At 37.1% G+C, this 26,148-nt stretch overlaps 1 protein-coding gene across 1 annotated transcript; it reads right to left on the bottom strand.

The window, feature by feature from the left end:
- Positions 1–1,575: 1,575 nt before the first annotated feature.
- On the bottom strand, positions 1,576–26,148 carry LOC149067836 (transmembrane channel-like protein 7). Its single transcript, XM_089252004.1, has 17 exons — positions 26,020–26,148; positions 23,187–23,245; positions 20,295–20,399; positions 20,016–20,173; positions 19,494–19,670; positions 18,103–18,387; positions 17,749–17,897; positions 17,495–17,645; positions 17,190–17,348; positions 16,955–17,097; positions 16,686–16,770; positions 16,239–16,435; positions 15,885–16,091; positions 14,915–15,079; positions 13,330–13,408; positions 11,918–12,020; positions 1,576–6,584 (listed from the first exon to the last, which is right to left on the bottom strand). Exons 1-17 carry the CDS (start codon positions 26,100–26,102, stop codon positions 6,232–6,234), a joined length of 2,658 nt encoding a protein of 885 aa, XP_089108130.1. The 5' UTR covers positions 26,103–26,148; the 3' UTR covers positions 1,576–6,231.

The raw sequence follows: 26,148 nt of genomic DNA, 5'->3' as shown, positions 1-26,148 counted from the left end.
TACAGTTATAGTAGCCTGCATTTGGTTTAGTAAAATTGGGAAGAACAGGTGTATTACAGTGGTTAACAATTTCTTGAAAATTGAAGATCACTCTCAATGGAAAACAAATTGGTAAGCTGTTGTCTTCAATAGGAGTGGCGGAAGAGAATTGAATATAAAATTGTCTTTAGACACAAAAATCTGAAGTGCTCCTGTAGTTCAATCAATGTAATATCGGGGTTCCCAGCAACCTGGAAAGTAAGGCAAGAATCAGGGTAATGAGAAAAATATTTGGGAGAAGTCGGGAAAATATGCTAATTTTTTTCATAAAAGTCGGGGGGGGGGGGGGATTCTGCAAAGCGAAAAATAAACTCTATAAAAAGATTTGGAAGGTCAGGTCAAGATTATATTATACTAGCTGTAATATCAGGCGCTACCCGAGCTTTCTTCAACTACTGAGAGAATTGGAAAAGTGACAAACCATCATACTGGCAGCATTGAAGAAGTGACAAACCATTGTGAAGGCATACACGTTTGAAACGCATTGCCAGGGAACCACGGTAACCAAAGTAAACATTCCAAAAATGATTGTTAACGCCCAGGAACTAATGTTGCCCAACAGTTTTTTGCCGCCCATTTTGGACATTCACCCAGCTCTGACGAACTTTTAAAGTAGCCCATCGTTAAAGTCGGGTGCAGTTTGGTATACTATACGCAAAATTTGGCGACGATAGAACTAAAATTGTAGATCGGTATAGAAAACATACACAGACCAGAGAAAATCAATTTTAAACTATATAGATTTCTTTTCTTTAGGAGTTTTGGTCAGGGAAAGTTTCAAGCAGATTTTGCCCAGAATCAAGTTTTCACATCTAAAAATTCAATTTTGTGAATGTGGATTCTGTTCTCTCATATTAATCACTTGGTTCATTTTTTAAATGCTGGTCTTCCTCCATCCTCTTTTCAGAATAAAAAGACGAGACTCAATATCCAACCACTTAACTCTTGCAGACTTGTCTACCAATTGACCATGAATTCGAGCCGATCTCCCCATTAAAAAGTCTCGCCACAGACAGTAACAAGCCTACAATGGTAGATATTCAATCATTACACTTCACTTATAATTTGAAATACAGATGACAGCACTGAAAAATCAAACTTTCGATTTAGGTACTCACACTTCCGGTAATAAATTACCCATGGTGATTAGACCAGAGTTTGCTTGATTTTGAAGAACGATTCACATTCAGAAGCCAGATGGCAGCACCTCTTGAAAATGAAGCGATAATAATAAATTGCTCTATTGCGATATCACCAGAGTCAGCACCAAAGCTAGTTAAAGACACTTAGTAAAGGCAGTGCAAATTGTGTCTCTGTGCTGATTTGGCTGGAACGGTGATGGCATTTAATTGATGTTATTGTGGCATTGCATCAAAGTGACTATTATTCTTTAAAATACATACTCATTGTGACCGCACATGATGAAAACCTAATACAATGTTCTTCGGTCTGGAATTTTCTCACTATTAATGGTAAGATTGGCCGTGGAAACCGGGATAACTAAAACAATGATTCATTCAGTTCAATGACGAAAAATTCACAAAAAATGTTTTTTTATTTTAAAAAAAGACCAAAAAATATTGATATCATCGATCACATTTGAGGGGTTTTTTTTTCACATTGTGTCTTCCAAATACGTAAAAGACAAGTGTAGAGACTAGAAATTCATCTCGCAAGTTGAAGTTGATGACCTATAAATGTCCGGAAGTGTTGTAAAAAGTTACATATCGACTGGTGTATACAATACCTTTAGAAATTGTGATAAGTAGACTAAATTTGATAAATATTTACATTTTTTTTAAAAATTGTAAAATCTATCAAAAAACTGTGAGCAACTTTGATGGACGCTTGTGACTGGTAAAGATTTCTTCATAAAAATATGGGAAATCAAGATGCATTCCGACATGAGGCAAATCGACATTGCCAATTATCATGAAAAAAAAGTCAAAGGTTAGTGAAGGTGCCAATACAATTGTTCAAGGCAATTAAAGCTGTAAATTATAGCCACACAAATTGTCAAAAGTTTGCAAACTTGCCAATTATCACTATAATTGCTGATAAATTGCCAAAAAAGCGTATGTTTGACAAATATTCCCATATTTAAACATGTTTCATGACTGTAATTAGTTATGATAATTAGTCACAATTATGATAATACAACTCTTGTAGGTAATGAAAATAATCTCAATCCTTGATTTCAGTAAAGAAAAAAAATGCAAGTAAACTTCGTTGAAAATACAGACATTTTATCTAGGGGAATTTGAAAAATAACAGGACATTTTATAATCGGGATGACCGAAACTACAGGAGATATACTGTAAGACCGTGGTTCCTAACCCTTTTTCAGTCCGCATACCCCTAGCAGGCTCGGTTCCTTTCCGCGTACCCCTAACCCAGAATCTTCCAGACTCTCCCCCCCCCCCAATCTGTTTCACCCATTACAGATTTCGAAAACTTGAAAAAAGGTACACGATGAATTAAATTAAATGATCTATTTTTTTATTATTTAGCTTTTTTATTTTTCAAGTAAGCAAACAAATTAACACAAAGATTGGGGGGAAAAATTAATGTGATGTTTGGGACTGTATTGAATTCCAGAGTTTTGGAAAATTAGGCTCAAAAGAGGATAAATACAAACTCAAGTCCGGAGGCGTTCAATTTGCTTCTATATTTATTCTTTATGTAAATATGCGAAGAAAACACTCGTTCAACAAGCTTCGTGCTAACAAACGGCCGCAAAAACATTATGGCTTTTCTACAAAGTTCAACGTATTCGTCACCGGGGCAAGACCAAAAACTGACTAGGTTCACCATTCCGCCATTGAAGAGGATCTTCACAGTGGTATCTGATGCTAACTCTAGCAATTTTTTTTTTCTGGAATCAACAATCAAAAGCTGGTTCAAAATACTCTTCTTTGAAATTATTAGATATCCACCACAATCACCCATTTTTCTGGCTCTGAAAAATATTTTTCAAACTATGATTTTAATCTTCCCCAGTGGCAGACTGCTAAATTTAGCTCGGCTTGTGACAAGAAATCGTGAAGTGTTTCAAACACTTCCCAAGAAAACGGCTACCTTGTGCCGAAGTTTCAACAGCAACGTCAGGACTTTACCCCGGGACAACCACCTAACTTCGGTGTATAAAAGCAAAGCGTTGTGAAGTATGTCCACGTCTTCACACAACGATTTAAACAACCTGTAGTTGGTAGGATTCACCTTGACAAAATTGACAATCTTGACCGCTTCATCAAGAAAGTTTCGCAAATTTGGAGGCAACGGTTTCGATTCAGGGATCTGTCTGTGAATACATTGAGTCCATTTCATTTTGGGGGTGACTTCTGCCACGGGTGCACGACAGCCTGAGTAGCAACCTTCCATAGATTTTCCTCCATCTGTTGTGAGCCCAATGCATTTTGACCATTGAATTCTTTTTTTCAACGAAATAATGATTAATTGCTTCAAATAAGTCTTTAATGACCCCTTCAATGGATGACAAATAGAAAAATTTACTTCGAATTCCCTTTCAAGTGCTTAGCAATTACAAGTAGCACAGAATATTGTGCAACATCGGTATTTTCTCGACGACTTGGATAGAAAAAAAATTCACAACCTTTGACGTATCTTATGACTGTGCTCTCAACATCATCTGACACGTCCTGTATTCTTCGAGACACCGTATTACTTGACAGAGATATTAAACTCATTATAAAAGCACTTTCCTCTGCAAACATGCATCTGACAGGATCTTTTCACCAATAGTGTGATTTTTTTTCCTCGTCTCGCAATACGATAGCTAATGTTGTGGGAGGTTTCGGTAGCTTTGGCAGAATCACTTTTGGAAGATTCAAAATATGTTTTCACGTTTACAGGTGCACGGTATTTCATTTTAGTGTTTCAGTCCGCTTCCACACAGATCTAGTTTTTAGCCACTGATCCATAGTGCGAATCACGTGAGTAGTAGGTGCTTGGTAGAAAAGTTGACATAGAAAATTGCGGGAATAACACGCACACACCTCAATACAAACGCTCACAACAAAAGTTAAACACAACGTGAATTAATTCTTCGCTTTTATGCACAGCCCGGCATGTGTCAACAATCAAATCTAAAACGCCAAGGAGTTCACGAATCCCGATCAAAAAGATCCGGAAATTCTTTTTAATTATTTTGTTCTTTTTTATATGAATGGCCACCATTACCATTTTCTTTTCGCGTACCCTGGTTGGGAACCGCTGCTGTAAGATATGGGTCATAAGATCACCTTATATATATACAAGTTTCTGGCCCGCAAGCTGCAGAAATACTGAACATCTAGCCTGCAGACTGAAAAGGTTGTGCACCCCTGCTTTATGGGTCATTGTTTCTCGATATTTTTCAGCTCAAGGTCCGGGTCGTACCAACATCTTCTATAGGAGAAAGCGTCCGTGTGAAGCTTTAACGTCACTGCAGCTGTCCATTTCACCTGTAGCCATTGGATATAGCAGGTTGAAGTATGCAAAATCTCTACTCTTTTTTTTGCAGTATATCCAACGATTATAGCTGAAATGGACGACTTCAGTGACGTCATGAGCTTTGCCCTGAGGCTTCCTGCTATAGAAGGTGTTGGTCATACCCACATAGGCCCAAGGGACAGCTCGGCTAAATACTGAAAGTAGTCATATTTTCACAATTTTTTCCTACCATATTTAACTTTAAAGCTTTATTTCTCTTCACCACTCTCTTGTCATGATGCCCCTTCATCTGATTTTCACCTCTGTAGCCCCTTTAGAATATCCTGGGGATCGCAGGGGGACTATATGGCACCAGGTTGAGAACCACTGTTTCAGGCTACACTGTAAAGATACCTCTCTACTTGAGGAACATGAAAGAATGGCAACTGTTGATCTGCATACAGAAAGACGCATCTGTGTTCTTTGTATGAAAAAAGTTTATCTAGACAAGTTTTGTATGTTGGAGGGTGGGGGTTAAACCTATAAACTTTGGTCCACACTACTCATTGTTTCATGTTCACTTTTGGACGTTTGGTATACTATGTCTGCACCATTTCATTTGCTTAAGATGATCATTTTTGTTAGGAGGATCCAGAATATCTAGCATGTGCTAGCAGTCAACTGATAAGGCTTGACTTGACAGAGTTGGTACTACTAGGCGCTCAACACCAAGGTGTCTCAATAACAACTTGTAAAGCGATGTTGCTGAAAATACCAGCATACCAATTTACACGCTTGTTCTCGAAAGTCATTGCATGAATAATAATACATAATACACCTGAAGCATGCTTGGATGGGGCCTATGTGTGCTAACTGACACTGATGATAGGAGGAAGCCACTAGGACGCCTAGAATAAGTGTTGTGTGTCCCAAAAATCACCCCATCTGTGTTTCGCCAGAACTTAGCAAGTAAAATCTATTTTCATGGAATTATCGACTGCAGCTCTTATTTTTTAGCCATGCACTGACCAAAAACTGGTACTCTATAACTTGTTCTAGCACGTGATGAATATAGTCGCTCGATGCTTTGTATAAATTTTGGAGAGTGACCGATTTGGCTCACATGGGTATCAAAAGTTGAAGAAGAGCCTGACTTGATATCTCTTCGTTAGCCCATCTGCATTGCTACCTGTCCTGTATCAATAAGGGAAGAGCTTCTTACATACTTCGTGATAAGATGCACCAAACATTTGCAGATTAATCTGTTGGTTTATGGGTGGGTCAATTAACAAACATTAGACCAACGAAGGAAGGTCTAGATTACTTATATGGTGATATGGACAATACGTGATATGGACATTAGCTGTATAAATCACATGGATAGAGTTACACGTCCTCCGAAAAGATAAGAGTCTGAGCATTCAGAGATTCATGTATTATGCCATTGTAGCTAAGTCATACAAACTTGAATGCTTTTATAGTACTTCAAGAGGTACAACAGCAATTGTGCCCTTTGTGTGTGTGTGAATTATCAAACTCATCAGCGAAAGCCTTTCAGCGTAGCCACTGAACCATTTTTTTATGTTAAATAATAAAAAGACATATACAAGCAAACACCCATATTGTACGTCATCTTTCTTAAAACTAAGATCCTTACTTCCAGGGAGAAAAAAAAATGCCTAAAATGACTAAAAAAGCGTAGATCCTCGATAAAATCAATAAATAAATAAAGCACACTAGCAGTGGTTGAAAAACTGTCATTCAAGAGCTCTTGGGCTGTGATCGAGGCGGGATTTCACCACGGACTAGATACTGGAAACCCTGTTTGTGCACCGGTAAAATGCTTTGCAGTTCCTTCTGAGCCAAGGATGATAAATCGCCCCCTTGATTTGTACCAGATGGTCTTCTACCGGCACCTTCTATGTCATTTAAACGTCTAAATTTGGGTTCCACTGAAATGTCGTTTTTGCCACCTGGCAACGCTGAACATTGATTAGCTGGAACACTAGCCAACAAGTATCCTGGGTCGTATTTTGGCTTGCCTTCTGGTACACAGTGTTGGTGATATTCGATATAAGACTCGTTCATTAGTTCTTTGGATGCACCGTTCCAGTCTGAAAAAAAAGGAAAACATTTAGACGATGAAGAAAATTATCATCTACTGATGCAAGACAGTAGTAGAAACATATAGACCTAAATCAGATTTATCCGGTAAATTTTGCAAGTTCACTTATCATTTATAAATATTTTTGATTTTTCCTTTAAACAATTGCAATGCTCAAGTGATAATATATACGATGTGCGCCTACCAATGATACAAGCCTACTGATTCACAATCTATATATTCCTTTAGCTTGACCTGAGGCAGATTTATGGTTTGCTGTTTGTGGGCTGTACAAATTTAGCTGCCCCCTTCTCATTGTAGTCAAATTTTCTTGACCCACTCATTCCTCAAATTTGCCACCCTATGTTATAGCCTTCTTGGCTCCCCCCACCTGTCAATGCTTCTGTTTCTATGTCACTCTTTTGGTTACTCCGTGACCCGACCCTCGCTCTCTAGGTCACCTGCTGACCTAGTCTATCTCTAGGCAGAGGCGGACTAATTGTTTTGTTACCATTCTTTCATTCTTCTCTAATTTTCTTGATCACCAATTCCTCAAATTTGCCATCCCTCTGAACTTACTGCCATGGGCTAACATGCCCACTTAGCCCTCCACCTGTAAATATGCCTTTGAGCTTGATGCAATGCACACTTTTCTGCGCCCTAATTCTGTCCAGTGGTATTGCCTTGGATTTGACGTTCCATCTTCACCCAGAGGGCATTGTAGACCAATATTTCCAACCTGTGATACACTTGTCACTATGGAATGAAGAGAGTAAGATAGATACATAATAGGTCATTTTTTTACTGATATGTGAAAAATAATCAGCAATGGTGAGAAAGACCGAGTAAAATAAAGGGTGCAGGATGCAACAGCATGCACTGTATTTTACTGGCGTACCGTTGATCCTAGAGGCATATTTCTAATGAGAAAAAGTATCCAAATGACGTGTTGAACTCAGATATGTCAGTCATGTTGCACAGGGCTTTATAGTTATTAAAATAAAGAAATTAACTTTTTATACTTTTGTACGGACACCCTGTGCTCAAAAACCCAATTAGAAAGTTGTTGCTCTGTCTCTCCTGATGCCAACCAAAAAAAAAAAAATCTATTCTATTCCAAGTGCAATATTCACTAAGATATTCAAACTCTATATAGTAAAATACTAATTCATATGTTTTTTGACAAATCCTTGTAAGTAAGCTAGGCAGATTGGTTTCTTTTTCCTATATCGGTCACAGATAACCATAGGCATAAGCTAGGCATAAGCGGAAGTTTCTCTGGGGGGGTGTGGGTTCAAAAATTTTTCTCTTCCAAAGGGGTTTTACGTTTTTTCATGCAAAATAACACTATAATCTTGGCTTGAGGGGGAGGGTTAGAACCCCAAAACCTTCCCTTGTGTACGCCAATGCAGATAACTATTCCCCTAGAATAGGAGTACACAACCCTATCAGCCCAAATGTGGTTTGGGAAGACCCATGAAAAGTGTTCCAGTGGGAAAGTATATCAATACATAATTTATTTGTATTGCCTTCATAAAAATAATGAGAAATCAGAATATACCGTACCGAAAATGTTGTCAAAGGCAAGTGAAGTTTCCAATATTAACCAAAAAAAAGGCAAAATGGAAGCAAAGTTGTCAACTTTTGCTAAAATTTCTGAAAAATCGCCAATGATGGAAAATAGAAGGTTAATGCAAGTCGGTTTGGATTAAAATATAAATTCCCAAAAACAACATACAGTCAAACTCGGTTATAGAAACATTGAAGATTCTGCAAAATTTTGTAGTTATAACCGAGATGTTGTTTCAACCGAGGTAAAGTCTTCCAAAGTCCAGTATGTCAACTCACTTCCTAGATGCACAGCAAATTATGAAGACATGCAAGTTTTTAATGAATGATGCTGATTCCAGACAACTTTCAAAAACAGTACACAATTTGTAAATTACAAGGTATAACAAGTCAAGGTGAACCGGATGGTTTTACTTCTCTGTCCATCCCTTTTTTAAAGGGATTTGTTTACATTCTACTGTTCAACACCAGTGTAATCGTTTTTGACAAATGAAGTATTTTCATTTCTAGCTCTTTGTTGAGCATTGTAAATATTGTTTATGCTTCTTCATGCCTTAAAAATACAGAAGACAATTGAATGCTATTGGGTAGCATCAAAATCACAAAACGTAGAGTAGGTCTATGTATTCATCCAACTGTGTTGTTTTGCAAACTGTTGTTTCCCCTATACACAAAATGTACACCATAGTTTTGAATGATGAATGTTGCTGTCCAAGACTATAGAATAATGAAAAATAATTTTTTCCATACAGACAGAAGTTTTCAACGACTACTTGTTGAACCCTTAAACTAAGAGAAAGAAAAATTAATAAACCAAATAGTCTGCATACACCCCTCCCCAAATAACCTTAAAAAACAGAACAATTTCTGCTTTGGCAGAATCATTAATTGCAATCTACTAAATATGCAATATTTGGCAAATATATCAATGATTCAGTTTTCAACGAAACATATTTTCTGGATGTTATGCCAAGGTGAACTTGGAAGGAAAAGTCATCTGGTCTCAGCTGAGACTCGAACCCAGACTGTCTTTCAAACTGGGCAAGAGGACCTTGGTTCATATCCCTGTGGAGACCAGTTGACTTTTCTTTCCGAGTTCACCTAGGCATAACATCCAGAAAATATATGTTTTCTTACCAAAAACATAGGATGAGGGGGGAACCCTGTTGAGGTCATAAATATGAGAAATCACTAATTATTTCTAAAAATCGCCAATTATTCCTTATAAATATATCTTGGTGAGAAATGGAATGATACAACAAATCTGCAATGATTTAAAATGTATTTCATGGAGAAAAAAGGTCGCACACACAGCCAGGGCAGTCTTAACGTCATAGAACCTCAGGCAAAGTGATTTTTTCTGAGCCCCCCCCCCCTCCCCCGACTATGTAGAAATACTTACTACCCAATATATAGTTGTTGATAATTTGACCAGATGCCATTTTCACAAGAACCTTTTTGTATATGAGGTCCAGTTGGGCCCTAAGATGGCACTAAACAAGGAAATGTTCCGTATGTGTCATATTATCACCCTAATTTAGTTATGATAAACAATGCGGTTGACAAATAAAGCAGTTTCATTTATATCTTTTTGCTGACTAATAATTTGAAAGAAAGAAAGAAAAGCTCTTTGCTGAGCATTATAAACATTGTTTATGCCTAACGTTGCATGCCCTAAAAACACAGAAGACACTTGAATGCTATTGGGTAGAATCAGAATCACAAAACCTAAAATAGGCCTGTGTATCCAACTGCTTTGTTGTGCGAACTGTTATTTCACCTATAAACAAAATGTGGGCTATCATTTTGAATGATGAATGTTAGTTACTGTGTCCAAGACCACGAATTAGCAAATAAGTAAATACAAAATTACTTTTTTTCACCAGGGCAGAGGTAGTTTTTAATCACTAGTCTACTTGTTTAACCCTCAAACTAAGCGAATGAAAAATTAATAAACCACCAAAGGGTCCACATACATCCCCCTTCCCCAAATAACTTTAAAAATGATACAATTTCTGCTTTGGCAGAATCATTAATTGCAATCTACATTAGTATTATTTGGCATTATATCAATGATTCCCCTCCTCAATTAAAGTCAATTATATGAATTTTGTTCATGGGTTTTAGTAAAAAGTAGGAAAAGAAAGGACAAAACCGGGAAAGTAGGACATTTTACCAAAAAGTAGGAAAAGTGGGAGCCCTGCTACTTATATTATGATAAAATTATGACTATAATAATTATAGTAATATAAGTATATTCATGTCAAATATTTGTGAAACATATAGAGTTGAACTTGTTATAAGGACTTCTGTTGTAATGACATCTGTTATAACATCAATAATTGGTGGTTCTAACTAATTCCCTTTGAGATTATCATCAATAAACCTCTGTTATAACGTCAATTAAAACGTAACAACCTCTGATATAACAACACATTTTTTTGTAATTATTCAATAATATTTCATTCTTTCAAACCGAGCATAACTCCGGTCTATCGCCATAGGCAATTTACCACTGTCTGAGTTGTGCCAGAAGTGTAAGTGTGTGTACCTAACAATCTGTGTGTGTATATTGTGTGTGAATTTTTTTTTTGTGCTAACCATCTATATTTCAAATTGTGAGTGAAGTGATTGAGTATTATTGAGTGAGTTAGTGATTGAGTATTATTGATCGAGTTAGTGATTGAGTATTATTGAGTGAGTTAGTGATTGAGTATTACTGAGTGAGTTAGTGATTGAGTATTTTTACCATTGTAGGCATGTTGCTCTCTGTGGCAAGACTTCTTAATGGGGAGATCACCTCGCGTTTGTGCCTTGAAGTTGGAAACTACGGAAAACCAACTTCAGTGGTTTTATAAATTAAAGTAAAATTTAAACAGATCCCTTTAAAAAAAAAAAGGATGGACAACGCAGTAAAACCATCTGGTCCACCTTGACTTATTTATATCTGACCTTGTAATTTATACATTTTGCTTTGTGTTCTTGGAAGTGGTCTCGAAAGAGCATCATTTTTAAAAAACTTACGTGTCTTCATAATTTGTTGTGCATTGCCAAAGAGAGTTGACAGACTGGACTGTGGAAAACTCCAGGAAGAAATGTAATATATATTGTGAGGAGAACACAGAAAAGAAATATCTGTGATTGCTTTTGGCCGAAAATTGTTTTTGCAACCAAGCCATTTCTGTCATTTTGCTTTAACTTGAAAATCAATGTTACAGGATACTAAAATAGTGCTATGACAAAAAAAATATTTAATTTAATTTTTTTCCCATTGTGCTATGGCTATCTTGTCTGAAGAGGGTATCCACCCGTCTTACTTTCTTAGTTCTACACATTTTCCTACTTTTTTCTAATTTTTTGAGTGGGAGACCTGAAGTTGGTTTTCTGTGGATTCCAATTTTGAGGTGCAAATACAGGCCGACCTCCCTGTTGAAAAGCCTCGCCACAGAGAGCAAGCCTACAACGATAAAATATTCAATCAGTACACTTCACTCAAAATTTGAATGTACACTTGTTTGATGGTACACTGAAAAGTCAGATGCAACACTAGATACGCACTCAGACTGTTAGGTACACACACACTATGTTCCACTCTGCCACGAGACTGGACTGAAAGAGATCTCTGCAACAGGATATGCCCAGTGGCAGAATCCTGGCATTTATGCCTTTGAAGTGGGGGGTGCACAAATTGTCACCTTGCCTGTCAACTTTAATGGTGTGGCATTCCCTCTGCATCAGGAAGTATAGATCAATATCAGAATAAAATTGACTCACCACCGTGATTGGTGTCAGCATTTTCCATGGCATTGCATTTGCACATGCATTCTCTGTATGCACTCTCAAACAGCCGTAAAAGAAAAACCTTGTCTTTGCTCTCCTGAAATAAATGATGGATCACAGTTATAAAACTTATAAACTTTTTTTTTCCACTGCCGTTGTTTTTATGGGTGAATGGTTTTTTTTTTTTTAGGATGAAAGGCCATATCCATAGGTTTGAAATACCCATGAAAAAGTTATTTCCCAATAAAACATTTATCTGAAAACATTGACTTTTAAAAGAGCAATCATAGCTTTCAAACTAGTTTGAGCAAAAAAGAAAATGCAATTCAGATCATGTGATTAATGACACAATTGTGGGCTCTCGTTATTTATCACTCACAATTGTAATTTTATGAAAGAGAAGGAGGGTTAATCGGTATCTATCTATATTTTACATCCCATCCTCAATGCTTTTCTTTCGCCCCTCTCACCTTTTGTCTAGCTAAGTTCCCAAAATCAATTATTTTGGAGGTGGGTATATGCGGGACAGTCGTCTTGTGGTGCCATCTTTCTTCCCTCAACGATTCAGTCATTTAAGTGGCAGAAATTTTGCCCTCTACCACCTCCACTGTCAGTGCAGGTGGTGGCAGATGAGGATATGATATATTCAGTTACAGCCACATTTGGCTGGTGATATGAACGGATTTGTAATGTTAATGTTAGTACGATGCAGTAGCATGGGCAGATCCAGAGGAGCATAGGGGGGGGGGGTCGCCCCTCCCAAGAGCCAAAAAATAAGAGGAAAATTCATATTCCCTGTAAAATACGGGAAGATTCAATAAACCTAATTGTGTCTGCCTCCTCTACATTTGCAGCTAATGATGTTTGTCTCAGCTTTATTCAAAGCAGAATATGTCTGCCACAGCTCCATTTAAGCTAGTCTGACTCGACTTTATTCACAGCTGATGGTGTCTGCCTCCACCTCATTCCTAACTGAAGGTGATTATCTCTGTTTTATTCGCAGCTGAATATTTCTGCTTCTGCTCCATTCCCTGATGAAGATTTCCACCTCTCCTTCATTTGTGTAGCTGCAGATATTGCCTCGGTCTAATTTGCCATTAATGGTGTCTGTGTGCCTCAGCTTTATTTGCTGCTTTTGGTGTCTGTGTGCCTCAGCTTTATTTGCTGCTTATGGTGTCTGTGTGCCTCTGCTTTATTTGCTGCTTATGGTGTCTGTGTGCCTTGGCTTCATTTGCAGCTAATGGTGTCTGCCTCTCTCCATTCATAGCAGAAAAATATCTGCCTCAGCTCCATTCGCAGAAGAAAATATGTGCCTCGGCTTTATTTGTTGATAATGCTGTCTGCCTCGCTCCATGGGTGTTAGAAGTGGTGTTAACAAGTTTTCAGGAAAAGTAGAACATACTCACCATCACCAGTCGCTGACGAAGTCGCTTTACAACTTTCTCTTGTAAGGACGAGTGTCGTTTCGCCCAGTAAACACCAGTGCTGAAATGTTTTAATGCAATTAATTCTAATGGTGGTTTACATAATCCATTTAATCATCATCAAAAAAAATGATAGACTCGTGTTTCAATGATCAAGTGAAAAGAAGAAGAAAAGTGAAAGAAAAAGAAAAACACTGATTTGGGATGGTTCTGAGATACAAAGTGCATTTAGTATTAGATCTGGGCTCAAGTTACATTCATGTCCCAGAGGGTCTTGCACAGTCTAGCTGCCAAACTCATTTCAGATCACAGCTGCAGCTTCAGAGTCGCAAATCTGTCTTGCTTACTCCAGTAACACTGTTAGTCATGAAAAAATACACCTTCAACGTTTGTTATAACGAACCCTCCATCGTTCCATTGAAAATGAACATTATATAGACGGGAAAACATATATGAAAGAATTTGGGACTACCGGTTGTTATAATGGAATGGTTGCTACAATGTGAGGTCGTTATAACAAACGCTGACTGTATTTAGAATTTGCTATGAATATTCAAGATCTAATATTTTGTTGAATGACATTGCCACAAATGTAATGAGATCATTTTTTAACCTCTCTTGCCGCTTCAAGAAATACGCAGTTGATGCAATATGCTGAAAATACACTTCTCTATCCCAAACATGGGATTATATATAATTTACGCTCTGAATGAGGTTATATAATTCAGCGGATTCGATTTTAGAACTTTATTTGAGAAATTCTTGAGTAACCATTTTCTTCCTTTTTATAAACATTTGCTGTTAACATAGTTTCCAGCTCAGCACAATAATGTCTCAAGCGTTATCAATTGTATATGTTACTGCCAAAGCCCGAAGTGCAGCCATTTTGCGAAGTGATCAAGAGTTTTGGCCAAAGTCTGATTTTCAGAAATGATTTGGGCTTTAGCCAACCAATTTGCAAAGTGACCGGAGATCCCTGGTCAAAGTTTGATGTGCTGATGTAAGACAGTCCGGAAGGTACCAAATCCATTTCTTTCATCACTAACATATGATACATAGCTATATAACAGTAGCTGTTATGGATTAGCTCCAAGTGATGAGAGGGGAAAAAAAGAGAAATTTGTGAGAGGAAAAAAAATATTTGTTTATATACAATATTATAGACAGTATATTTTTCTGTCAAATTTTGAAGGAAAAAAATTATTACAGCATCATGACTGCAAGATGATGTGTTGCCATAGCTAACGTGGGCGTAATTATCACACTAAAAAATATGCCAAATGGCGATGACCTAGACTACTGCCTTTTTTTGGACTTTGGCCAGGGATCCAGCTAACCAGAGCCCGAAATTCAGACATTGGCCAGGTCAATTTACAATGAAATTGGCCAATTTCAGGATTTGGCTGGTAACATATACATTCAGCAGCCTAGGAGAATCAGCTGAACTACATCACTTCTGAATAAGCTCTCATTTAAAAAAAAGTGGACATGGTATCTTCTGAATGAGATGGGGATATTAGTGATAACATATTTTACTCATGAATGATCAGTTTAAAAAAAAAATCACCTCACTGCTATAACCATAGCCAAGAGAAATGCTGGTGATCTGGCATACTGGTAGAGGTGAACAAACACAGAGGTATCCTCATTTGAAACTGTCAGTGATTGTGCAATCAGTTCGTACATAGTTTCATGACCACGAAACGGCCCACACACTGTAGATGGTCGTGTTCTGAAATTGTTACAAAAAAGTATTAATTTTGTAAAAAAGAACTCAAATGTTACTTGCATATAACTCCATTTAAACCTCATCGCTTCAAAATATAGTTGGACCCGCTTATAACAAAGTCTGAAAATACAGCAAAACTGTTCATGGTACACAAATTTCGGAATCCATACTGGCTTCAATATTTATACCTTTGAGCGAAATGGAAAAAATTTAGATGCTTGATACACATTTTGCAATAATCTGAGTTTTTTTAAAATAAATAGTGATAAAACTAATACAATTTTTAAAATAAGCCAAAAATTTAATGAAAATCTTACGCAGTTAAATGTGTTAATAATAGGATAATACTGTGTCGTTATAATTGAATTTGTCAATGAAAATATTTGTCAATCACTGTTTTTCTTTCCTTCTTATCACTGTAAACATTTAATGTTTTAAATTTCTTTTTTTTTTTGCAAATGCAAAATCATGTGAAATGTAATGTTTTCTTTACCAAAGGCCTGGTCATCAGAACAATTTTGTAAGGGTGTTTTTTTAACATTTAAAAATAGCTGCTTTCACATCAATATGATCTTCTTCTCTAAATCTTGCCTTGCAGATTTTTAGTTCACTATCTAAAAACTTCAATCAATTTCTCTTTGTTCTTCAAAACCGTGGATAGCAAACTTCAAGGAACTGATTTTGATACCCTTTCTTTTGCATTTTTGTCCTCCAACCGACTGTACAGCATTAAGTTATGAAACAATGCAATGGATAGCGTTTTGCACTAGAAATGAACTCGACTGTACATTTAAAAGAAAAATTATACCTGAAAACGACGTATGCAACAGCCATCGCAGCCAAAAGGAAATTGGTGAGTGCCAGAACGAGGAAGACGACTTGCACCTCCATCGTCGACCACGGCTTCTGGGTTGGCCTGCAGTTGTAGAACAAAGAGTTCATCTTCACGTAGAAAAGTAGGACGAGGATTATCAACAGGAGGAGTGGTAGCAGGGGACCATAAAATGCTCCAACCCTGTGCCATTAGAGAAGCACAATCAACAGTGATTAGTATCAGCTAGGCTCAGCTACGAAAATGAACTCTGAACAATGACAATCGGATGCAAAATTGTTTGTCTCATCAAAACAATTAGAAAAGCATACAAGCTCTTGCATAACTTACCACACTAAAGTCTGATAATATATCAAGTCGTTGGTGTTGTAGGCGATATCAAACTCTGCTTTCTGCACAGACTTGAGAAAAATTTTACGAAGCATGTTCCTCAAGAATTCCCCGCAGAACGTACAGAGCAGGAGATTTGGCAAGAAGTTGATGACTATGAGTCTGTAGATTTCCTGTCCTAGCTGGGATTCATAACACTGGAAATTGCATTTCAAAATGAACAAATAATAATTCAAGGATTTTCAGAGCAAGAGTGAAAAGGTGGGATTAGACGCTTAATGTGTGCTCGGTATGTTGTGATTTAAATAAACATTTATAAGCTATTTCGTTTGTTTCAAAGCTGTATGGTAATGTTTTAGAGGTAAGTAAATGAAAAATCTCAAATATTGGTGAATATAACAGCAAAAATTTTGAATAACGTGGGAAGGATTAATAAACTCTTATCACCCTCATATCGCCAGGACCAGGGACGTAAATCACAATCCAGAAATAAACGAGTATGCCAAGGATGACTATCCGCAACACAGTGACTCTGCAAAAACAAATAGATAAAAAAATTATTCTACAAACAAAATTAGAAGGGAATTTCTTTTTGAGTGATTTACATTCAAATTGAGTTCCATCGACACAGAGAAAACTTCAAAGACTAACGTTCAAAATGTTATAGTATATTCAAAAACTGTTACAAAGAAAAATTCGCTCGCATCGAAACTTACCGGCTGAGAGTTAAATACAGCTGAGTCTTCTTTGAGAGGTAATATTCCCAACTAGTGGCGTAAGAGATGAGGTAATGGAAGAAAAATGAGATCCCGGTTATCGTCAGCGATAGAGTCATCTTCTTGAGGATTCTTATCTTCACCTGTGAAACATATATTATAGCACACATAACCCTCAGAATATTGTAGCATTGAATTTAACTATTAAGTGCCATGGTACTCTAATGGGTCTTACCTCGACAACTTTGCTATCCAAGATATAATAGACCAGGTATCCGATAGCGCCGATTATGCCGAAGACAAACAGGTTCACAAACAGGCTATCCATAAACTTCAGAATTTTTCTGAAGACGGATGTCTTTCCTTTCTTTTCCATCACAGACGACAACGTTGCCTGAAAATAAACAACACACAACCAAGTTAAACTTGAATGATTTCCATTGGCGAGCAATGGCGCACTTCATTTGATCGGAAAAGTTGGTTTGGATATACAGCACAATTATTATTCAAAAATAATTCTGTGCAGCATTTGTCACACACTTTCAGTTCATGGTAGATCAAACGATGCCTAAGCTCTGCTGTATCGGGTTTTTCGATGCTGTAGTCCCAGGCGCAGAATATCTTGCTGCAAACTTTGCTCTTCATCTCACCAGATGAATCAACGTAATTTGCTTGATAAGCAGTTGTCAGGCTACAAATATGAAAAAGATTAATCTCATCAAAGAATAATTCATTGATAGAAATTATCAGTAATATTCACTGTAATTTCTGTGCCTATTATGTGAAGACCTCACCTGTAAGCCACTACAATCAGGTTGACGATTGCAGCGACTCCTACAGTGAACAAGTAAGCGTATGGCATACTGTAAAAGTAGCCTTCTGACACTTGTATCGTTTCATTTGTATACTGGCCATAGTAAAAAGCAGAATTTCCAATCCAACCCTGAAAGACACACAAAATCATACCAGACTGTGTGAGACCTGCTTGATGATATAGCACATTTAACGTTTTTGCAACCCTTCCTAATTTGGTTGCAAATATTTTCCTCATAACTTAATCAAAGCTTCTTTTTTTTTCAAAGACACAATATAGAGAAACAACATTTCATTGACTACTTATACCCAGAGAAAGAGATAGAAATACATACAGAACCAGTTAGTAGATCGTATCCAGTGAACCCATCATCAGCTGAATAATTGCCACTGTTGGCTGCATCGTCACCACCAGAATTCACGAGCACCAAATGCGGGACGAAAATGAAACCGAACGAGAGGGTGAAATTGAATATATTCAAGTACAACAGCCACCTCAGGAATATGAAGTAGGATGCCACTCCTGCACCGTAATGTCCCTGGATCTTCTTCATGTGGGTATGCCACAGCTCGAGACTGTAACTCAGGTTCTTCAAGCTGTATAAAAATTCGTGCCATGACTGAAAACAGTAAAATGGATACATTACTAAATTACTTCACACAGTTATGCATACAGGCGCAACTATGGTACTGAAGCATCAAACAAAGCAAATAATCACACCATCTCAATCAGGGCTGGACATCCTCTCAATCTCAGGACCAAGCCGCCATGATATTGGCAGGATTGGTATTGATGCCAAAAATTTTCTTTCTGTAGTTGTTAAATTGCAGGCTGTCGGCAGTGCAAATTGTTTGGAATTTATAGCAGCATACCTGCCAACATGCAAGAGGGTCACTATGGATCGAAAAAGTCAAAAGAAGCATTATTTTTTACCTTTTTCTTCAGGTAAAAAAATTTTTGGGGGCTAAAAGATTGTTCCGCCGGCCAGATATTTTTGTGATTTGTTCAGCCCTGATCTCATCTCTCTTCATAGTTGGTTCCCTAGGGTTTTAATCTTCATATTTCAGAAAGAATCTGTAAATTGGCTATCAATGGACGATTTTATTGAGCCATCTTCCTTTCATCAAGAAAGCTAATTAGACCAGAACTTCAGGTTCAAAAAGCGGATAGCAAATGATTCTGCTTTCATGACACTTTGAATTAGAGCAGAGATATTTTAGGGGTAGAATTCTACTGACTTCATTTTAAACCAGCGAGTAGTGACACTTTAGTGGGTGCTGCCAATGTGCCTAAAGATTGGACAGATTATGCAGTGCGATATTTGAAATTTCTAAGGGTGCAGCAAACCTAAAAACTTTGAGAATCCCTGAATTAGAGGCACAAACCTCTTGGTAACCACGTGGTGAAGTAACTTGTGCAACACTGAGTGTGCCAACTTGAGATACATTTTTGCCACTCATTGTCAGTAATATATTGGACTCTCACTTATGCGACGATTTTCTCTCTGCACTCCAGGTCCAAGATATACGTAAATAATACTATTCACTTGTACATCTCTCTCACTTGTTTCCTTGCACCAACACATGAATGAGAGATTACTGTAATTATAGTTTTAGAGATTGTGGAAGAAATCTGTATCAAAATCTGGATAATGGACATTTTAGTAGATTTAAAATGGTTAACATTGAAGAAAATTAATCTTACGGAAAGTGTGGACTAACTTACCACTGATATTTGACTAGAAAATCGTGACCAGCAATCCAGAGGTTTTAAGCGGTTCTTTTTTTGATTGTCCGTTTCGATCCTTGCTTTGACCATTCGTTTCAAGGTTAGACTTTGATGCATTTCTCTTAGATTGGCCTTGATTTCGTCCTCCTCCATGTCTGGGTCAGAGGTCAGTATCTGTAATGGTGAGAAAAAAAAAAAGCTTATGTAGTGATAGATAAATGTGATAATAACAGATTTTTACAGTTATTGACTAAATTGCTATGATTTCCAGGAAATTCGGAAGATATATCTATAGCAGAACTGTGAAAATTATCTTTCAAGAAAGGATATCATCGTGCATATATTGACCATGTCTGGGTAAGGGTCTATAATTTTTTTTTCTGTGAATAGCGTTTTCAGTCCTGAAACTATACTGTTTATGACTGGAAGCTTTTTTTGGAAATCCTGACATAAAACCATTCTGAAACGGAATATATAACCAAACAATTAAAAAAAAAACAATAAAATAACATAACATACTCCATAGACTTTTTCAACATCATCGTCCAAACTCGTAGATCGAATGGTAACCCTTTTCAACTTCATAGTTTTGCACCTTGTCTCAGACCTTTTCAGAGTTTTATTGCGACGCTGCGTATTGTAGGAGTATGTTCTGTCCACCTCATCATCAACATCATCTAACATTGAATATGGGTACAAATCGAATTAGACAGGTGAAAATAAATCACGTTTCAAGGATAATCAAAGAAGCAGATTTACGTTACTATCTTGCAACAGGCTATTAAAAAAAAAGCATACCAAAATTGTGACTCGGCAGTTGCATGATGATATCTTTTGAAATCAATGTTGATTGGATAGTTGGATCCACGTAACCATGTTCATCTTCCACCAAAGGCATGTTCACTTTGGACAAAAAGAAATATATTAAAAGTCTGCTATAATGAGTACAGCTTATAGCGAGAATCTCAAATTATGACAAATGCCCCACTTGCCAATTTGGAAATCTGGTAATCATGTCACAATATGGGCAGGCACTTGCATAATAATGCAAAACGATTTTGGAGGTCCCCCAGAATTTTTAGGTGACGAGTTAGTTGCCTCTGCCAAACATATTTTGTGATCGTCTTTAGAGCCCTAACTCATATACAGAAAGAAGATACATATTTTAGAAAGAAGTCCAAAAAGGTTGCACACAAAATTTATGAAATTTCTGAAACGTACTCACGCAAAACTATGCACACACTAAAAAAAAAAGAATGAAAATTCCGATTCAACGAAGGAAATAATTTCAGAATTGATGTAAATTTTAAAACTAATTCAATAGGAAAAATAACAGCAATTTTTCTGTAATTACAATTTGGACGTCGAAAAAATGTGCCCCACAAAAGAGAACCATCTGTACAGCATTATGGAATTTCAGAAATGTGCATGTGACCAAAAATAACTTTGATTAATTTTTCTGTCACTACTTAGTTTTAACATACCACTTAGGTAACATACATCGACAGTCAGGACCGTCTTATCAGCATCATTGCACCCCCACCCCCCCCCAGGCCAAGTGATTTTTCTGAGATCCTTGCCAGGCAAATTATCAAATATTTCAACCACGTTTAATTTTTGTGAGGCCCAGGTTGACCCATGCGTTAAGACTGCACTGTCAGCAGTACACATACTGTTAGTTGATTTTAATCATAAGTATATTTGCTACAAGATCTATGCGATTTAGCGTACTTGAAATCAGTGAGACTATAACACTAGTCTGCATGATATTGATTGCAGATGATTGAAAACTAATAACTGTCCTTAGCTCACTTTTTTATGCTGATTACAGAACTCTTGATTGAATCCGAGTTGATTTTGAAGATTCATCTCTAAGAGCATTATGTGTTTGTCCCACATAACATGAGTGCACTTTTGGATACTTGCTGACTTATCGAACCACTTTTAGAACAAAGTCTGATTGGCGAGAATTAATTGGCAAGAGTCCAAAAAGTAACATTAAAGCTGTCAGACTCTCGCATTTCCAGTTTATTTCTCTTTCTGTTTGCATTTCCGCAAGTTCTACACACAAGTGTGTGAACAATCCTAATGCTTTATGTTACATTTGCGGAAATTTTGTAGTGCTTAAGCAAACAACGAATATAACAGACTTTGTGAAGAAAGCTTACTATGCTTATTTTAAAATAAAACTAGGTGATCAGGATAAGGCATGGGCGCCAAAGAAAGTTTGCCGCTATTGTGTTGAAAGGTTAAGGTTATGGACAAAAGGAAAAAAAAACGTGCATACTGTTTGCAATTCCGAGAGAGCCTAAAGACCACCTTAATGACTGTTACTTCTGCTTAATTAATGTACAGGGGTGCAATGTAAAAAATAAGAACAAAATTGTGTATCCAAGCATTCCTTCAGCCATTAGGTCAGTTCCACATGGACAAGAACTGCCTGCCCCTGTTCCTCCAGCTGCTTTACAAAACGTGGCAGACGATGTTGAATGTGAACATGCTGCAATCTCAGAAAATGATAGTGATGATGTCTGCGAGCCTGAAGATGACTTTAATTCACCACGGTTCTCCCAGAGTGAACTTAATGATCTAGTACGTGATCTGAACTTGTCTAAGGAATCTGCAGAACTACTTGGCTCCCGGCTCAAAAGCAAGAATCTTCTGGCACCCGGAACACATTTTTCCTGTCACAGACACAGAGAAAAAGAACTACTTCCTTTATTCTCAAAGAAGATTCATTGGTTTACACAATAACATAAACAAGTTGATGCACTTCTATGGCATTGAACATAACTCCTCCGAGAGTAGTCTCAAAGGCGTGTTACTGCCTAATGGGAATGTATATGGGTCCATTCCTGTGGCCCATTTATTTCAAATGAAAGAGGCATTCGAGAACATGAAGGGACTGTTAAGAAATATTCAACATGCGTTACACAAATGGCTCATCTGTGGTGACTTCAAACTTATAGGAATACTATTAGGACAACAAGCTGGGTACCCAAAAATGCCTTACTTTCTATGTGAGCGGAACAGTCGGGCAAAGCAAAAGCATTGGATTGTGAGAGTTTGGCCAGAGCAGAGAAATGTTTGTTCCTGGGACTGAATATATCCTCACACGAACTGCTCGTAGACCCCCAAAAAATCTCGCTTATTGTTGGATGTTGAAGAGGGGCAGAATTAATGAAGGAGGATCTGCAAGAAAGTTAAAAAGGAGAAAGTTTGTTAAATGGAACACTGTTTGCTTTTCGTTTTATTAAAGAATAGTCATGAAATTATTAGGACAGCTCTTTACAGTATTTTTTAAAGTGTGTAACCAAATACTTTGTATGAAATGGTGATTGATTTTTGATTACATTAGTTAAAATATTGAAAACGTGACTTCTTATTTTTTGTAAAAACCTGACGCGATAGACAAAAATGGAAGTCATTTCTGGAATCAGCATCAAAAATTGATTCAGGAACACTGACTTTTAAGAAATCATCTGACGAAAAGTTTAAAAACGCAGACTAGTGTAATTTGTTTTTGTTCACGTTTATTTGAATATCTCAAAAAATCTAATTCTTGGAAAAATACCCTTGCTTGTCCTGAACTGTGAATTTTCCAATGATGACTACGAAAGATGGCTTTGATGTATACTAACTGCAGTATTCAAAAATCAAGAAAAAAAAAAGCATGAGAAGGTAACTTACATTCTGCCATTGGGATGCTTTCCAGATGCTCCGTATCGCCTCTTCCCACGCCCGTCATGCTTTAAAAGCAAACAGATGACATCGCATAAGTTAGCAATCATACATAGGTGCATTATATAACGACTATGGATCAGAATGACAAGTGTATGCAGATGTTATACCATTAATGACATTGGTAAGTTAAGTGTGAGCTGCTAGTTATGTTATCGATGGCACATCTCATGAGTAACCATGGCTGATAATGAATAGGGCTTTAATTTTTATGACCGAAAACATACAAGCATTTATGACCTAAAAACCTTAAAATTTAAAAATATGACCTCATGATTTTCTTATTATTTCATCTCTTCTTCTTCAGTTACTATTTCTTATCTTACCAAGTTGAAAAATAAATGAAAAATTCGTCAAATTACGTTTTCACTTAAAAGTCTCTCGCCAAATTCAAATGAAAACTACGCCTACCTTATGCACAATAACTGTTTTTCTGGATGTTCTAGAATTGCACTGAATTTTATGAGATGCTGTTTCAAAAAGATGCATGTTTAAAAAAAAAAACTGCTATTGATCAGTTTCATCTAAGAAATATTTAAGGAAACTACTGCGCAGTTGTTGTTCTTTTTTTTTGAAAATTCGATAAAAATGACTAGATGGAACAATGTTTGAAGGCAGTTTATGTGTCATAAAGCAGAGACCCATAGTTTCTGCAATCTCATTGATAGTTTGATCATTTTTGTCGCACCACAGTCATTTTCTGCACACAAGGGCTAATTAGACCCCGGGACCTACAGTTTATTGCCAATTCTGAATGGCAGGCTTGTTTTCATACACATCGAGATGTTGGTGCGCTAACCTCTTGATGGGGGACTACCTGCAGTAGCAATCTTTATGTTGTCGTTTCTGTTGTACCCCTATGTCAGGAAAGCTTTCTGACAAGGACAAACCGGGTATCGAACTCGCGACACCTCTAAACATCCTTTGGTATTTTAAGCGAGTATCTTATCGACCTGGGCACCCTTCATCTATAGTTTCTCAAGCTGAATTATAATATATGTTGCTGTATACTAAATTGGCTCACAGCCGTATTCACCGATAGAGTTTAACTTCAATCGCAGGTTAAAGGATTAGAGATAGAAACAGATCGAGTTAAATTCGAGGTTTTAACCAATCAGTGTTGACCTCTAATTATTCAACCTGCGATTGTAGTTAAACTCTGTCTGTAAATACAACCGTAGTGCTGGAACTATTAACATCTATATATATAAAATTGATTTTCTGCCTGTGTGTATGTTCTCTATACAAATCTACAATTTTACAATTTTAGATTGATCGTCGCCAAATTTTACATACAGTCAAACCTCGTTAGTGCGTCACCTGGTTAACACATCACTCCGCTTACCGGGTCACTTTTTGAAGTCCCAATTGTCCTCAGACAGGAACTGGTGCAGCTATGGCTTACTCCGTTTAACGAGCCACTCCTCTTACTAAGTCATATTTTTGTTCTCCCAAGAGTGACTCATTAACGAGGTTTGCCTGTATATACCAAATAGGACCCGACTTGAATGATAGGCTAATTTAAAATTTTGTCAGAGCAGGGTAAATGCCCCAAATGGGCAAAAAATTGTACGGGAACAATGGTTTTTTGGCCTCAACAATCAGTTTTGGAACGTTTACTTTGGTTACCGTTGTTCCCTAGCAATGCGTTTCAGATGTGTATATGCATTTACAATGGTTTGTCGTTTCTTTAACGCTGCCAGTGTATGTATAATAGTTTATGTATTTATAACGGTTTGCCACATTTTCAACACTCCCAGCAATGAGGCTTTTTGAATAGATGTCATAATCATCATCAGCATCACTTTAAGGGTCAGGCAAAGGGTGATCCTCGTAGAAATCAGTGTTAAAATTGCAGATTTTACTGTAGAAATGCGGAAATTCAGTGGGGGTTTTTCGCCACATCACTAATTTTAAAAATTGTATTGAATTCTCAATTTTTGAAATATTGAGTTTACTTAGAGATATATAAAAAGTCCAGAAAATTAAATATGAAGTAATTAGCCTCTCAGTTAATGTCTCCGTATTGTCTTTTAATTCATTCATTTCTACGTTAAATCTAGATTTTTTTCTTTCATGAGTTGTGCAGGAAGTCCTCATAATGGTTATCTTAGACACGGTTTGTATGTCCCTCGAAGAGGGAGATATCACGTGATCCAAAAAGCCTCATTGAAGAAACTCGGCAGCAATTCACTGTCATTTTATCTGCTTTCACATCTGAGTTGTGCCGAAAGTGTGTGCATGTTCTTATACACAACTGATACTTGATATATATATGTTGTCTGCATGCATATCTAGTGTTGTGTGTGAAATTAGTGCTGCCATATTTGTTTCACATTATGTGAGTGAAGTGTAATGCTTTAATATTTGTACAGTTTTAGGCAGGGCAGCAACTAGAGGAACAAATGAACAAAAAGCACATCCCCCGTGTCTTCAACCGTTGACACACCGCGGGCCACATTTCCTGTTTTAATGAGGCTCGAGTGCCCACTAAAATGTAATACACGCAGGTTATCGAAGATCTCGCGGGCCACATTTATCGTTTTAATGGGGCCCCCCCCGAGTCCCTACTAAAATGTACTACACACGTTATCAAAGACCCCCCTGGAATAAGCTAAAAGGTCATGGGCCTTTTCCACAAAAACACAATAACTGTTAAACCAATAAAACAAAACTCTCGAATGCAAAAATTACTATAAATTGTGGTAAAAGAGCCTTGAAAACGTTTACGGTAAAACATTCAACATTTCTTCTATGTTGGACGTCATTTTTAATTACTTACTTCTCACCCTGAAGTTGCTGGCTGGAATAATGTAAATAAACAATGTGAGCTCCGCCCACTCGAGTGCTCTCACGACATTTCATTGGTTGAGAATTGCACAGCCATTCAAAATAAAATTAAATTATCCAG

The sequence above is a fragment of the Pholcus phalangioides genome, unplaced genomic scaffold (genome assembly GCF_987345545.1).
Source record: "Pholcus phalangioides strain wild (caught in Gottingen) unplaced genomic scaffold, Ppha-v1.0 ptg000028l_1, whole genome shotgun sequence".
Taxonomy (NCBI): domain Eukaryota; kingdom Metazoa; phylum Arthropoda; class Arachnida; order Araneae; family Pholcidae; genus Pholcus; species Pholcus phalangioides.
Note: the sequence above shows the minus strand (reverse complement) of the source record. Positions and strands in the feature narration are given on the sequence as shown.